The following is a 16291-nucleotide window of genomic DNA, read 5'->3' on the forward strand; positions in this document are numbered from 1 at the left end:
GACCTTGGAAGATCCACAGGAAGTAAGTTCTAGACAGTGGATACAAGTGGTGTGTGTGTGTGTGTGTGTTGTTGTTATTGTTGTTAAAACGAACAGGCATGTATTCAGACCATATTAGGAAAAACGGAGTACATTGTATGAGAGACAGTTGAATATGTTTAGCGACTGTGATATTTTATGTATTCTTGTATTCCCAGAATCAAAGATGCTGTCATGTAATTTATACATGTAATGTATAAATGTCTGATGAATAAATGAACTAGTGAAATCAGTATAGAAGAAACTGAAAGGTAGAGGGATGGCTGATGAAAGAATGTTCCAGAAGACATGGGAAGAGAGGGATTCCATAGCACACAGAAGGAGGGCCACTTGGGAGGCAAGGTGTGGAGACTGGAAATAAGTTTTCTGGTGCAAGGACAGGAAGCAGAGTTCCCTCCTGGTAGCCCCTTGTGCCCTTTGCTGGGGGAGAGGAGGTCGTTTGCTGAAAGTCAGCTGGGAGTGGGGTCCGGGTTCTGCAGGGGTGGGAAGAGTGACTTTGTAGAAGTGAAGAGGTGGGCTGACCAGGGACATTCATAAGGAATACAGTGGTGCTGGACACGGCACCTAGGCTGCAGAGCACACATAGGTGGTGGTGCCAGTGGACACGGTGTGTGATGCTGTGTAGCTCTAGCAGACCGTTACATCGTGGCTGAGGGTTTTGCAGATGGTATGGCAGTGGTTGGACCAGGAAATGAACAAACTGAGGTGGAAGGAGAGTAAGATCGAAACCGACATTAAAGTCTAGACTGGGACATAAAGGAAGGAAGTAATGTTGAGAAGGAGGAACAAAGTGGAAAGAGCAAAGGACAAACTCTAATGAGTCAAAAGCCAAAAAAGTATAATGGGGAGAAGGGAATGAGCTGGAAGGAAGGGAGCTCCTATTCCATGGTAGCGGCTGCACACATCAAAGCATCAATACTTTAAAAGACAACGCTAGCTACCTGTTGCTGAGCACGACTGGATGTCAGAAGAAAGGCAAGGGGTTTTACCTTCATAATTTCATTTAATTCTCATAATGTCCATTTTACTGATGAGAAAACTGAGACTTAGTGAGGTTAAATATATTGCTCGCATTTTTGTAGCTAGGAAGAAAAAGAAGAAACTGCGTCTGTCTGATGAAGCCAATGCCCATAACCACCAAGCCAGTTGATAGATATATTTTTCTTGTTGTAGAACAGCATATGACTCCTGCATCCTTTTCTTATGAGCTGGTAACCCGGAGCCAGTTATATTAACCCATTGGGCTCCGCAGGATGAAGTCCAAATTCCCTCAGGTGACACAGGAGGCTGGTCAGAGTCCAAACCCACACCCTCCTCTCTAGACACAGCCTCCCACACCCTCTGCTCTTGTCTGCAGGAACTATTTTCAGTTTGCCAAAGGCATCAGGACAGCTTTTGGACATGATGTTGTATGAGTCAGTGATGTCTTTCTTCCTCTTCTCCTCCTGGCCGACTCCTTCCAGTCCTGCCAGAATGAGTGTGAGTATCACCCCCTTTCCCCTTCTCTAAGCGAAAAAATGAGAGTGATGCCATTTGCCAGACCAGGCATCTCTAGAGCATCTCCGCAGACCCCCATTGCAGCTCTCCTCATCACACTAAAATTCCGGGATGCTGACTCCTTGTTCACGGAGGCTTTCTTTACAATCCCACAGCCTCTTCCCCTTCTATTTAGCATTTTGCCATCTGGAAGGACCCAGAAAAAGGAGGGAAAAAGGCTCTGATCATGACTAGTGACAGACTCTCGTAGCAGCCTCAGGAATCCCTAGGCTTGTACCAGCACCTCAGAGTTACCAGTCTGGTTCCTATAGCATTCTTTTAGCAGCTGGTAAAGAGAAAAAATTAGACAATAAAAAAAGGAGTCAATGAACTCAAGGTATCTGTGGATATCCTTAACCAAAACAGCTATTATTTTAAAACACTTTCTGACGCTTTTATAATTCGAACATTAAAATGTTCTATAGTTACTCTTGCTGTAGATCATGCATTATAACATGTGCTTACGTGTTATAATTAAGTTACTGGGGTGGGTCACCCAGCGGGGAGGCGGGTGGTTTGTGGATGTGGACAGGATGTGATTGAGAAGACTCAGATTTCACTTTCTGGTTGGGTGATGGGGTAAATATCTTATTTTTCTGGAGCTTCTTTTTCTTTACGTGTAAAATGGCAGTAATAGGAGAGTCTTCCTGGCATTGTTTGGGAGGCCAAGTGACAGCATGATTGTCACAAGCCCTTTGTCAACCGTAGCATGCTTTAGGGGGAAAAAATGGGGGTATTATTTTCCAGAGTGTTAAAGGAATTTACACAATATACTGCTCACGTTTAACCTGGGAATGCGAATTCAGGGAACACAGCAACAACACGGCAGGAAACTTCAGCAGCAAAATCCTTTCGGAAACCCCGGATAAAGAATCCGGCAGAATGCGGGAGAAATGGCAAATCAAACCTCACAGAGACTCTCCTTGAAAGATTACGGGATGAAAAATTAACTTGGCACTGTTGGGGGTGGGAACGCGGACGGCTGCCCTGGATGCCCGGTCTTCAGCCTCCGGTCACTTTCCTTCCCCAAAGCCATTTTAGTCAAAGGTCATGTGTGAGTCTTGTCAAAGGCCAGCTTCCAATGGAATCATTGTCCCCCGGGACAGCGGCCCCCTGACTACATCTGCATTGGAGAAATCCCAAAAGCAAACGGCCCAGTGCAAACAAGAGCAGCCCGAGGCGGCCGTCCCGGGGCAGAGCTCACAGCAGAGGCCGCGTCCGCAGCGCCCGGGCCGGAGCAGGCGCCCAGACGGCCGCAGCAATGAGCCGCCGCGCCGAGCGGGTACGGTAGGCGCCTCCCTCTCCTCGTCCTCCATTGCTTGGGCTCCCGGGTCCCAGCTGCTGCTCTGTCAGCCGAGAAACCTTGCAAAGGGCCTCCGGATGTGCCGGAAAGCGGTCCCCGTTGAGCTGCGTTCCCGTGCACTCAGCTGCAGCGATTTCCAGGCGCGCGAGATGCAGAGCGGAACTCATTTCGAGCCTTGGTTGCCAGGGAATGTTTGGGTTTGTAAATATGCGTCTCGTTTCTGGAAACCCAGCCGGTAGTCCCTGCAGAGAGGGGCCGTGGACGAGTCTCCGGTCACCGCGGCTGGAACCTGTGCCAAGTGGGAGCTCCCCTGGGCGCAGCGGGTCGCGGGGTTCGGGGAGCTCGGTGCTCCGGGGCCGCGAGAGGGCTCGGCGTTTGGCTGATGACCTGTTGGACCAGGGCTTTGCAGGGAGGATAGGGATTTTTAAAGCCATCTGCTTCAGTAATGTGCTGTGGGATCCTACACTTGACTCCAAAGGCAACAGACATCTCGCAGAGGGAGGGAGCCCGTTCCACATGGCCGGGTCCCCTCGGGGGCTCCACAAAGGGAAGGGGTTGCCCGGCGTGCACGCAGCCGGCGGCGGCACAGCCAGCCCCTCGGCCCTTTGTACTGCACTATTTGAACAAGCTGACTTTCAAATGAATCTGGCTCGTTTTTGGAGAAGAGTTGAGGGAGCCCGGAGTCTCAGCTGAGCAGGGGTGCTTCTGATCCGCACTTGGAAATCTCGCAGGGCAAATACGGCAGGTGGGGAGGGTCGCAAAGGGGCGGCAGGCGCAGCCGGCGTTCAGGTGCGAGCGATGGGTCCAAGGCTTTCGATGGCTGTCCTGCTACACACTCTGGTTTCATTTCAACAGGTTCAGCCCCGAACCGAGCCGTTTCTCACCGATAAAGACAATGAAAACAAAAGCCTTTCTAGCGCTCAGCAGGACGCAGAGAGGGAAGCCGGTTCTGGCATTTGTTTATGAATTTTTCACCCAGCCAGGTCTGCCGGGAATAGGACGTTTTCCTCCCTTCAGTCAATCGATGTTTGTTGAGTTTCTGCACTTCCTCTCTAGCTGAAAACAATTTTTCTCCTTTACCGTCGCACCAAACGTTTTTCATTGAAATAAAGGAATTTATTTATTTATTTAATATTTGGCTGCATTGGGTCTTGGTTGCTGCACTCGGGCTTTCTCTAGTTGCAGCGAGCCGGGGCTACTCTTCGTTGCGGTGCCCGCGATGCGGGCTTCAGTAGTTGTGGTTCGCAGGCTCTAGACCACAGGCTCAACAGTTGCTCTGCAGCATTGAGGGATCTTCCCCGGACCAGGGCTTGAACCGGTGTCCCCCTGCGTTGGCAGGCAGATTCTTAACCACTGAGCCACCAGGGAAGTCTGCCCCGCCAAACTTCTTGAACGAGTGGGTGACATTCACCATCTCAATGCCCTCACTACCCAGTAACTTGTTCATCCACAGTCAATGGCTTCTGCCCTCCCTTCTGAAGACAAACCTTGGCCAGGGCCACCAGAGACCTCTTGGGAGCTAAACCAGAGACTGTGTTGTGTTCAACCTTCCCCAAGTCTTCTCTGTGACATTTTGAACTGTTGATCATCACCCCCATCCCTCTCTTTCTTTCTTTCTTTCTTTTTTTTTTAACTCTGTCCTGGATTCTTTGATACCACGCTTCCCTGGTTTCCCTCTGACCTTTTGAGTTTCATTTAAGGCCTCTAAAGGTCTCCCCTTCATCAGCATTGGTGTGTCCCTGTGTTCCTTGACTCTCTTCCCTTTCCATCCAGTAGTCTCCCTAGGAAACCTCTTCCACCCCCATGGGTTCACCCATTACATACAAATCTATAGCCTATCCAGATCTTTCTCCTAAATACCAACCTTTTCTATAGAGCATCTCCACTTTAAGGTGCATCTCCATGGAGCACCTTAAAAGCAACGTGTTCAAACTGAATTTGTCTTCTCCCATTCTCTCCCAGGCCTGCTCCTTCTTTTCTATTCTCCGCTGCTCAAATGGCATTCCTAGGTGTCCAAGGCAGACATGACAGAATCATCCTAGACAGAATCGTCATTCCTCTCTTTCATTCATGACACCTAGTCCTGTCTGCTCTCCCTGCTTCATGCATTTCATACACATACCTGTGTCTCCAGCTCAGCTTCCACTGTTTTAGTGTAAGTCAGTACCACCCAAAATTTTATTCTGGTCACAAATTTCTGTTAGTCTCATTTGAGGCCACTACTACCCATCCCCATATGCCCCCTGTCTTGTCACCATACTGTATCAAATGGTCTTTCTAAAATGCAATATGATCATGACGATCTTGTCTGAAAAGTCTACAGTGGATTCCTGTTTTTTTCCTTTTGAGAATAATGTTGATGTACACAGGTTCTCTGGGACTTGCCTTTCTCTTCCATTTTATCTCTCATCAGTCACTCCCTCTCCACATATTATGCACATTTTAATACACACTTTATGCATGTCGTATGCAAGTTTCGGCATATTAAACTATTTACTAAACATGACTTTCGTCTTTGTCCTTCTCTTAGGTCTAACTTCTGTTTTTCCCTGAGGACTCAGCTGAGGGCCACTTTCTCTCGGAGACTGCTCTTCATCTTCCAGGATGGATGGGTGGCTCTCCCCTTTTCTCCCAGAGCTTCCTCTAGTCCTTCTATCAGAGCGTTTACCATTCTTTATTGCAAGTATCTATTTACTTGTCTGTCCTCCACTGGTCTGTAGACTCCTTGAGGGCTGGCATCAGCTCTATTCGTCTGAGCATACTTCGAGCCTATAGCCTGGAGGATGCTCAGTAAATTTGTGTGAACTCTTGTGCAAGTCTTGTCAATGACTATGATCTTCAGGCATTGAATAACATGACAGAGATACAATGTATAATACAGTATGGTAAAGAGTGAAGAATGAAAGTCAACCCTGATTATCGGGAAAAGGTGTAGTCTTCCAATTATTTAACAAAAGAAGGGTTTAGATTTTCTGGGTACTTAAGATGATCCCCCAAGTCTCCAGATCTACCAGCTCCCTCTCTCCCATCCACATCTCAGTGGCTTTCTCCTATTGCTGTCCGCATCTATCCCAACCTTGGCCAAGGCTGGGAAAAGCTGCATGAAAAGCCTTTTGCAATTTTGCTTTGGCTTTGTGAAAGCGAAGGAACCGTTTTCAGGATAGTACCTGGCCCAGGAAGAGGTTGAAGACCAAACTAGGTGGACTTTTAAGAGAGCCTTTTGATAAGCTGATATCAAAGATACAGGCTAGCATCTTTCGATACCAGAAGGAAGGCTCACAAGGGACCAACAGGTGAGATCTCTAAGAGCTGCTAGAGAGTGATGGAGACTACAGATGAAAAAATTCAGTTTGCTTTTCTAAGGAAATTTGTGCATTTGAAACTCTAGACAGAGGTGAATGATGATGAAGAGAGTTATTTAAACTGCAGATTATTCTTGTTTGGAGCCACAGTCCTTTTGAGACTCAAATGTACATTACTCTTCTCAGAAAAAATGCACAATATACAAACATGGCACTTTTCATAAACTTTCAGGAGGTTCATACAAGCCCACTCTTGGACCCCCTTGCGTTGTCATGAACCTCGGGTTAAGAATCTTGAATCAAAGAATTCATTCATTCAACAGATATTTGGGAGAGTAGGTGGTGATTAATAGGAGCCCACATAAGTCCAATAATGCATATTTTCTCTTTTAGAGGATCTCAGTGTAATGTGTGGTATTGAATTTGGAGTTACAGGACTTGGGCTCATGTCCCTGCTTTGGCACTTGCTAGTTGTGTGACTTTCTCTCTGAGTGATAGTTTTATCATCTATTAAAAAGGAAAGCAGGTGTTGGAAATGGTGACTAAAATAAAGTTTGTGAAAATACCTGGAACATGGTTATACTCACTTAACATTAATCAACTGAAAAACCTTGATTTTAGGAAGGGCCCAGATCTTGTGATATTCTTCTGGATTAGAAGCATGCATGTGGGCCAGATTAATGACTGAATGCATTTACTAAAGAATAGCTGATTGACAGATGGATGTCTTTAGGATGGTATGCTATTGGGGTCCATCTTCATCCCTGTTTTATTCAATATTCTTAACATCCATGAAGGCATAGCACACTGATCACATTTGCTCAGAGAAAAGGCATCAGGGTTAGGAGTCCAGAAGTTATCAATAAGTTGTAGCATACTTTGACTTTTTATTTTTAGAAGCAGTGTGCAAAAATAGATATAAAATATATCATGTATGGCTGCCAAAAACCAATTGCAAATTATTGGGTGTGTGTGACAGAGAGAGAGAGAGAGAGAGAGAGAGAGAGAGAGAGAGAAAAGACAGAGAGGGAAAGTTAAAGACAGAAGTGGTGGCTTCATATAGTTAAGGTTTAGGGATTTAAACTGACAATAAAATCAACCATGAGATGTTTCTTCTAAAATAATGTTAGGTTTTATTAAAAGAGGTATGGAGTATAGCACATGGAAGGCAATAGACATCCTAATCTGTATCATGCAGACCACATTTAGAACAATTGTATCTGGTTCTGGGTGCTATACATTAACACATTTGTTGAGCACATACATATATCTTATACACACACACACACACACACACACACACACACACACACACACACACATGCATACTATTTGCCAATCACTGTGCTAGATACTTATGACAACAGTGCTGAAAAGAGCAGACCTGCTCTCACAGAGTTCACAATATAGGAAAGGTGTTAGATGAATAAGCAGATGATTTTAATTAAATGTTTTACTTGTATAATAGGGGAAGCTTAGGTCCCTGAGGAACCACTTAAGAAGGGATTTTTAATCCAGACTTAATGGAATTGGGGTAGACTTTCCGGAGGCAGTGATGTTTAAATTGAAACCCCAAAGCTGAGTAAGGGTTATCAAGGCGCAGGTGGTATAGGGAAGAGGGTTCCAAGTGCAGGTGACAGTAACTTCCATAGGGCAAAAGTCCTGTGCAAGGAACTGAGAGAAGGGATACACACACAGAGGAGAGGGGATGAGGGAGATGAGACTAGAGTGGTGGTCGGGGCTAGAACTTCATGCTCTGAAGCTGTAATTGATCCTGAGGAGAACAGGGCGCCATTGAAGGTTGTAAGCAAAGCAGTGTCACAGTCAGTTTTGTGTTTTGGAAAGGTCAATATGGACAGTGGGCTGGAGGGACGGTCAATGAGAGAGAGAAAGAGAGAGAGAGAGCGAGGGAGAGAAACGACATAGGAGGAGTTATTATAGTATAAGCAAGAAGGGATGGTGGCTCCAACGAAAATGGTAGCAGGGAGATGACAAGAGAGGAACATCTTAAGAGCTAATTAGGAGATACAAAGGAAATAGTGACAAACTTCCGGGATGCTGAAGGAAGGATGTCTGTAGGACATGTAACCTGCAAAGGAGAAAGTCTAGAGAGCCATATTATCTGTCTTTACATCTTTCACTCTCCATGGGAAGAGAGATTAGTATTGTGCTTTTCTCTCTGAGATGGCAGTGCTGGGCCAAATGGATGGGAGATACAGGGAGATAAATTTCAGCTCAATACAATGAAGAATTTTCTAACAGAGCTGTTCCAAGGCAATGCATTCTTTGTCACAGAGATATTTAAACAAAGGCTTGATAAATATGTTTGGAAAATTTGGAGAGGCAGGGATGGGGTGGCCAAGCTGGAGGGCATTGACATTTCCTTTCAACCCCAGGATTCCAAGACTGTGTGTATGAAGTTCAAATATCTTACTTAGGCTGGCATTTAAGGCCCACTGTGACCCAGCTCTTTGTAGGGAAGTCTTATGTCCTGGTTTCCCTGTATATTCCTAGTGCATGCCTGGTGTCTCGTAGTAGATATTATGAGCACTCAACGTTCACTCTCAAAAGTCCTAGTTTGAACAATAAATTTTATGATCATCCATCCCTTGACTTAATGTTCCTGCCTCATCCCCTGACATTCTGTTAGAAACCTTACAAACAACTCATACTGAAGTTTTTGTTACTCCCAGAGGAAACCTGGCATTTTGCTGCATGTTTGCTTACTTATGCCATTTCCTATGTCAGGAATACGCCTCCTCTGTGCATTCTGTATACTTCATTGAGAATATACTTTTTCATCAAGGCCTTCTTATAACATCGTAGGTTGCATTAAAGTGCTAAGTACATAATTATTTTTATAAATATTTGATCTCCCTCTATTATCCCCTAGAAGTCCAGTACTAAGATCTGTGAAAAATAGTCACCCAATAGTATGAATGGTACAATGTGTAAGGCAATAACGTTTCAGAAGGAAATTCCCATTTATTAGAAAAAGTCATATTTTCATTTCTAAAGTGATTCATGCATTTTGTAGAAAAAATTTAAATTAAGGAAAGTACCAGGAAGAAACAAAGAACTGTCTACAATCGTAGCACCTATAGATAAGCATGTTAACATGTCAGTGAATATCCCTTCTATATTCTTTTATGAACATGTATTCCTAAAATTGGAATCATGCATATCCTTCTGTAACCTGCTTTTCACTAAAACATACCAAGTGTGTTACCCCATGTCATTATATATTTTTCAAAAACGTGGTCTTTGGGGGGTCGTGAATTGTGTTCCATTCTGTAGCTGTCTCATGCTTTGTTTAACCAACTTCTGGTGGACATCAGGTTGTTTCTGTCTTTTGATGTTACAAATAATGCTTTGATGATCCTCTGAGACATACATCCATGTACCCATATATCCATCTGTATGGGACATTTACATTTTCTAAAATTGCAAGATAGTTGACCGAAAACTGTTATTGAGTTGCTAAGAAAGCATGAGTTTAAAAAAGGTCTAATTTTACTATAAAAACTTCACTGTTATTCTATGTTATATAAATCTATTATATATGAGATATTGCGTGCATGGGTGTGTGTGTGTCTCCACTTATTAATTCTCTAATTTCATGAAGGCATCTGATTTGAAAATGTATCAACAATCTGTGGGCTTGATGCAGAAGTGAGAGGTAACAAGTGAATACATTTCTTGAACAATGAATTGAGTTTGAAATCTAAAAACTTCAGTGACTGTATCAGGGTGACCAATTTTTGTTTCCAAGCTAAATATAAGGAAAAGTGATGACATGTATGTTGCAGGATAAGGAGAATTCTCTGAAAAGAGAGACACTGCCTAATGTTCTGGTGTCTGGAGGAGATACGTGGCCATGGCCTTAGATCTTTATTCTAAAGTAAATAATTCATCTTCTTAGACACTCAAGGAGCAGGTAGGTCTCCATTGTAGAGTGAAATGTTTCATCTGAGAAGCAGGCCTTGGTTGGGAAACACTGTGAATCAGTTTGGTGACTTTTTAACAAAATAAATAAAGATCTTGTCATGGGTTGATTTGTATCTATCCCCCACTCCTTGAAGTCCTAACCCCCAATACCTTTAAATGCGATCTTATTTGGAGATACGTTCCATATTAGTCAGGGTTCTCCAGAGAAACAGGATCAATAGGATATACACTTGACCCTTGAACAACACAGATTTGAACTGTATGGGTCCACTTATACGTGGATTTTTTTCAATCAATATGTACTACATTTCTACTCAGTCTGAGGCTGGTTGAATCCATAGGTGCGGAATTGTGGGTACAGAAGGCCGACTACAAAGTTATACACAGGTTTTCGGCTGCTCTGAGGGTCACCACCCAACCCTTGAGTTGTTCAAGGGTCAACTATATACCTATATCTATATATAGATATATGTATATGGAGAGAGAGAGAGAGAGAGAGAGAGAGAGAGAGATTTATAATAGGAATTGACTCACACGAGTATGGAGGCTGAGAAGACCATTGATGTGTTGTCTGCAAGCTGGAGAACCAGGAAAACTGGTGGTGTAATTCACTTTGAGTCCAAAGAATTGCAGGGTTAGTGGTGTAAGTCCCAGTCTGAGTCCAAAGGTTTGAGAATCAGGAGCACTGATATTGAGGGCAGAGGAGATGGATGTCCCAACTCAAGCAAAAAGAGAAAATGCACTCTTCCTCCATCTTTTTGTTTGATTCAAGCCCTCAGTGGATTGGATGGTGCTCACCAGCCTTGTTGAGGGTGATTTTTCTTTAAAATTTATTTATTTTATTTACTTTCCTTATTTTTTTGGATGCGTCGTGACTTAGTTGCGGCACACGGGATCTTTGTTGAGGCATGTGGGATCTTTCGTTACGGCGCACAGGCTCTTCGTTGCGGTGCACAGGCTTCTCTCTAGCGGCGTGCAGGTTTCCTCTCTCTAGTTGTGGCGCGAGGGCGCCAGAGCGCCCCGGCTTGTAGTTTGCGGCACGTGGGCTGTCTCATTGAGGCGTGTGAGCTCGATAGTTGTGGCGGGCAGGCTTAGTTGCCCCGCGGCATGTGGAACCTCATTTCCCAGACCAGGGATGGAACACACATCCTCTGCATTGGAAGGCGGATTGTTTACCACTTGACCACCAGGGAAGTCCCGAGGGTGATCTTCTTTACTCAATCAATTCAAATGCTAGTCGCTTCCAGAAACACCCCTCAGACACCCCCAGAAATGTTTTGGCAGCTATAGGGACATCCCTTAGCCCAAACACATCGACACGTAACAATTAACCATCATAGGGTCTTTACAGAGGTAATCAAAGTAGAGTGAGATCATCAGGGTGGGCCCTAATCCAATATGACTGGTGTCCTTATAAAAAGGGGAAATTCGACACAGAGACATGGAGGAAGATGATGGGAAGAGACACAGAGAAGACGGCCATCTACGAAGCCAAGAAAAGGGGCCTGGAACAGATCCCTCCCTCACAGCCCTCAGAAGGAACCAACCCTTCTGACACCTTGATTTTGGACATCTAAGCCACCAGCACTGAGAGACAATACATTTCTGTTATTTAAGCCATCCAGTTTGTGATACTTTCTTATGGCTTAATACAGATTTGAATTAATACAGATTTCATGAGAGCATAATTCCCTTAGCGTGGCTTCAGCTGGTAACAATACAACATTATTTTGCTCTTTGGTCACCAGAGATTATGGTGTTGTCCCTAGGAATGACAGCTGATGATATATTGCTGTTTCAGTTAGCAAACATTTTCATTACCATGATCTCCTTTGACCCTGATCAAAGCCAAAGAGATGGGCATTCTTACATCTCTGTAAGAATGCCCATTAGGGATAGGAAACAGAGGCTCAGAGAGACTAAGTGAATTATTCAAAGTTGCAAAGCTTGTAAGAGGTAGACCTGAAACTCAAATATTGGCTTTTGGATACTAAATACCGCACTATTTTAATGAAAACACAATGCTTTTCACCTTCACGGAATGTCAAATATCATCTTCCTTCTTTAAAATTTGAAAGACATGTTTGTGGCATGCTGAGCCAGATTTCTCATTTTTTTTTTTCTTTTCCCCTAAATCCCCTGAGAATGATTTTATAATCCTACTTGTTGGAAGATCTCTGATGGCTGAAGGCACCTACTCCCTCCACGTCCTCATTATCAAATATTTATCAGGAATTTAGGCACCCGTGTTTATGTGCACAGAATATTTCTTCTCCACACAGAAGCTTTGTTTACTGACAAAATGGGCTTTCTCAGGACACAGTTTGATTACTGACAAATCCAACTGCAAAACTTTGGATGTGTTGGATATAATTGAGTTTTTCCATCATTAATTCTGCTCAGATATTAATTCAACATAGTGACATGAGGGGCGCCAAGCAATTTCCAGGAAGCTGCTTGACTTTAATCAGCAGGAACAAATGCAAGATTATTGCACTTTTTCCTTGGGTGACCTAAGCTTGTTCTTGGCACCCGTGAACACAGAGCACTGGTTGTCTCATAGTGTTTCAGTGGCTTCTACCCAGGGGACTTATTAGTTTTGAACCTTAGGGATAATTCCATAAGAATGTAATTCTTTCCCTCCCTGAAAGAACAAAATGTTGCTTGTGTTGGGCTATTCTTGTTATGTGATAAAACCAGTGGTTCCCAAATTGTGGAATCACAGAGGTCTGTAGGTAGGGTTGTCAGATTTAGGAAAAAACAGGCAAGGGAACCAAAATAGACAACAACAATAAAACCTCCAGGATGCCCCAGTTTAATTTCAATTGCAAATAAACAAGAAATACTTTTTTAGTATAATTATGTCCCCGATATTGAAAATACTAAAAAAGTATTGTCTCTGGCAACCCTACCTATAAGGTTATATTGGGGGTAGAGTGTTGATAATTTGTCAATATTTCAAAAGTTACGAAAATTATACATTTACACAAGTAAGACTTCAGAGGATCCTGAAAATGTTAAATTTCCTTGATTTTGGTTAGGATTATTTTGACCCAACTTGAAAGCACTGTCATCTCATGCTGAAACCATAATTTTATTACCATTTTTGATGACTTGTATTCCAGGGATCATGCAAAGCACATGCATTATCTCATGTAATCCTCAAAATCAGAGGTCGGAGGACTATAGCTTGCAGGCCAGATCCGGTCACTGCCTATATTGTAAATAAAATTTTGTTGAAACAGAGCCAACCTCGTTTGTTTCTGTATAGTTTGTGGCTGCTTTCATGCTCCAACAGCAAGTTGTGTAGCTGTGATAGGAGATTGTTGTATGGCCCACAAGACCTAAAATACTTATTATTGCAAGCAAAGTTTGCCTACACTTGCTCAAGACCACCCTTTGAAGGAGTTACCTATATTCCCATTTTTAGAATGAAAACAGGAAGGCCCACAGAGTTTAAAAAAACTGGGTAAGTTCTCACAGCTCTTAGAGTTCAAACTAAGGTCCGTCGAATTACCAAACTTCTGACTACAGCCGACCCTAAGGCTGATGGGCAAGGTCAATTACATTTATCCGAAATGGGTTTCATAATGGAGAAACTTCTGATTTCTGATTAAATACTGTCCATCCCAAAGATGAGGCAGAAGGAATGGGGTCGTGGTTTAGGCACCCAGGCTCTGGAGCCACAATGCTTAAGCCCCAGCTCTACCGCTTAATTTCTCTGTATCTCAGTTTCCACCCTTGTGAATTACAGATGATGATAATTCCTATATGTGTGATTGTTACTGGGGTTAAGTGAGACAATGTCTAAAAAACGGGAAGAGAAAAAACAAAAAACAAAAAACAAAAAACGGGAAGAGCATTTGCCTAGTGGTCCGCGAGGCATTTATTATTTTTATTTCAAATGACTATTTCAAAGCAAGGGTAAAATAAAGAGTTTGGAAAAGTTGGGAACATCTGCCGTGGTTGGTTGACAGAACAGCTCAGGCAGGAAGCTCAGAGAGCACAGTGGCCCCTGCTTGTCAGATCACAGCAAGGAAAGATGCTTGTCTGGCTTCTTTATACAGGCATATCTCATTTTATTTGCTTCACCGTGCTTTGCAGATACTGTCCTCCGTTTTTCTTTACAGACTACATGTTCGTAGCAACCCTGCGTGGAACAAGTCAGTGGGCACCACTCCTCCAGCAGCAATGGCTCCCTTTGTGTCTCTGTCCCATTTTGGTAATTCTTGCAATAGTTCAGACGTTTTCATTATTATTATATTTGTTATGTGATCTGTGATCTTTGATATGACTGTAGCAAAAAGATTGCGACTTGCTGATGGCTCGGACAACCGTTAGCAGTTTTTAGCAATAATGTATTTTTAAATTAAGTTATGTACACTGATTTTTAGACACAATGCTATTGCACACATAATGGACTACAGGATAGTGTAAACATCATTTTTATATGCACTGGGAAACTAAAACATTCGCGTGACTTGCTTTATTGTGGTATTTAATTTATTGCAGTGGTCTGGAACCAAACCCGTAATATCTCTGAGGTGAGCTTGTAAGAGATGTCTTTGTTCTGAGAGTGTCTTTTACTCCTTGGTTGGCCGTGTTTGCCTTGGGAAGCCGTGCTGTGAGATGTTACAGGATGTTCATCCAGTGCTCACTGGACCTTAAACCCCTTATTACTATTACCTCTGATATTTATAGCCCTAATATCCACCCCCAGTGGCTCCAAATTGACTAAAAATATAGCCAGGCTGCGGGAGAATGACCTTCTTAAATAGCACAAGACAGGCAATTGTCCTCAGAAACACCTCAATCTATAATTTAATCCTTAGGCAAAAACTAGAAAAAAAAATCAGTTTTTACCAGTATTCCTCACCCTCCAAAGCGTATTTTGTGTATGGAGTCACTATGAATAAAATCTGTATGTAGAGCCTGTTAAATATATTAGAATAGCCTTGATCTCTTGAGGAGATTAGGAGATAAAGGTTGTTCCCTGAGAGTGATGGAATTGGAAGACTTGAAAAGACTGGAAAAAATTGCGATATTGTGTATAAACCATTCAAGGGCTAAGTCAATATGTAGTAATTAAAAACATGGCCGAGACTCCTGGAGACTTTGCTGTGCAAAAGTGAAGTGGCATGGACATGCGTGGCCATTATCAGCAGGGTTTTGCAATTTCCTAGCGTGCCTGGGGTGCATGGAAACAGGAGCAAAGAAAGTAGCATTATTTTTCTAGGGTTGGCTTAGCCATCCTCTAGGATCTAGAACATTCTTGAGAACTCTGGCCTTGGAGGTGGAGGGAGAAGGCTCCAGCAACCCTGCTGCCATTTTACAGAGAATAAAGCTGCAGGACAGTCGCCTCATCCCTTTTCTCCTCTGTCTCAATCCGCCACACTCTGGGTACATTTCCCTTCCTCTCTCTTCACAGTCTTCCTCCTTTGTGAATTCATTGAACCAACATTAATTGAATGTCTCTGTGTGCCGGGCACCGTGCCAGACTCGGGGGATAAATGAGAAGAGGCATAGACTTGGTTTCTAATCTCGTGGAGTTTACAGTCTAGTGGGAGGGGCACACAGGCCAGAAGTTGTTACCGAGTCGAACCTTATACTGCTCGCCACACAACCGGCCGATAATTGAGAGACGCGTTGCTGGGGCAAGGAAGAACGACTTTATTCAGAAAGCCAGCAGACCAAGAAGATGGTGAGCTCGTGCCCCAAAGAACCATCTTGCCTGAGTTAGAATTCAGGCTCCTTTTATACTAGAAGGGAAGGGAGTAAAGTCAAACACTTCCTGGTTCCCATCAGCCTCCAGAGGGGATGTGTTAATTTCTTCCTCGCTGCAGTCGTGCATAGGTGGACCCGGTCAGGATGTTTCCCGTGAGCTAAACAAAGGTATTTTAGCTTAATGCTCATTACCTGGGAAGCAGGGTTCCCAGAGATGGGCCATTATCTATAATTTAAGCTTATAGGCAACATCCCTTTAGTGATTAACCTGTAATAGAATATAAAGGTTCTTCCGTATTACAGTTAGAGTACGTATTGCAAGGAGTAAAGATTGGGGAGAAAGAGAATAATGGCGTGTGTGTGTGTGTGTGTGTGTGTGTGTGTGTGTGTGTGTGTGTGTGTGTGTGTGTGTGTGAGGGGTGTGGGTGGGGTGAGGGGG

At 43.6% G+C, this 16291-nt stretch overlaps 1 protein-coding gene across 1 annotated transcript in view; it reads left to right on the top strand.

Moving 5' to 3' along the window:
• The first annotated feature begins 2625 nt into the window (after window positions 1-2625).
• ENPP2 (ectonucleotide pyrophosphatase/phosphodiesterase 2) overlaps window positions 2626-16291 on the top strand; it is a 107134-nt gene continuing 93468 nt past the window's right edge. Inside the window, 2 exon segments of the mRNA XM_055091133.1 lie at window positions 2626-2768; window positions 2770-2857. Of these exon segments, the coding sequence (XP_054947108.1) occupies window positions 2626-2768; window positions 2770-2857 (231 nt within the window).

This window comes from Physeter macrocephalus, chromosome 15 (assembly GCF_002837175.3).
Source record: "Physeter macrocephalus isolate SW-GA chromosome 15, ASM283717v5, whole genome shotgun sequence".
NCBI lineage: Eukaryota > Metazoa > Chordata > Mammalia > Artiodactyla > Physeteridae > Physeter > Physeter macrocephalus.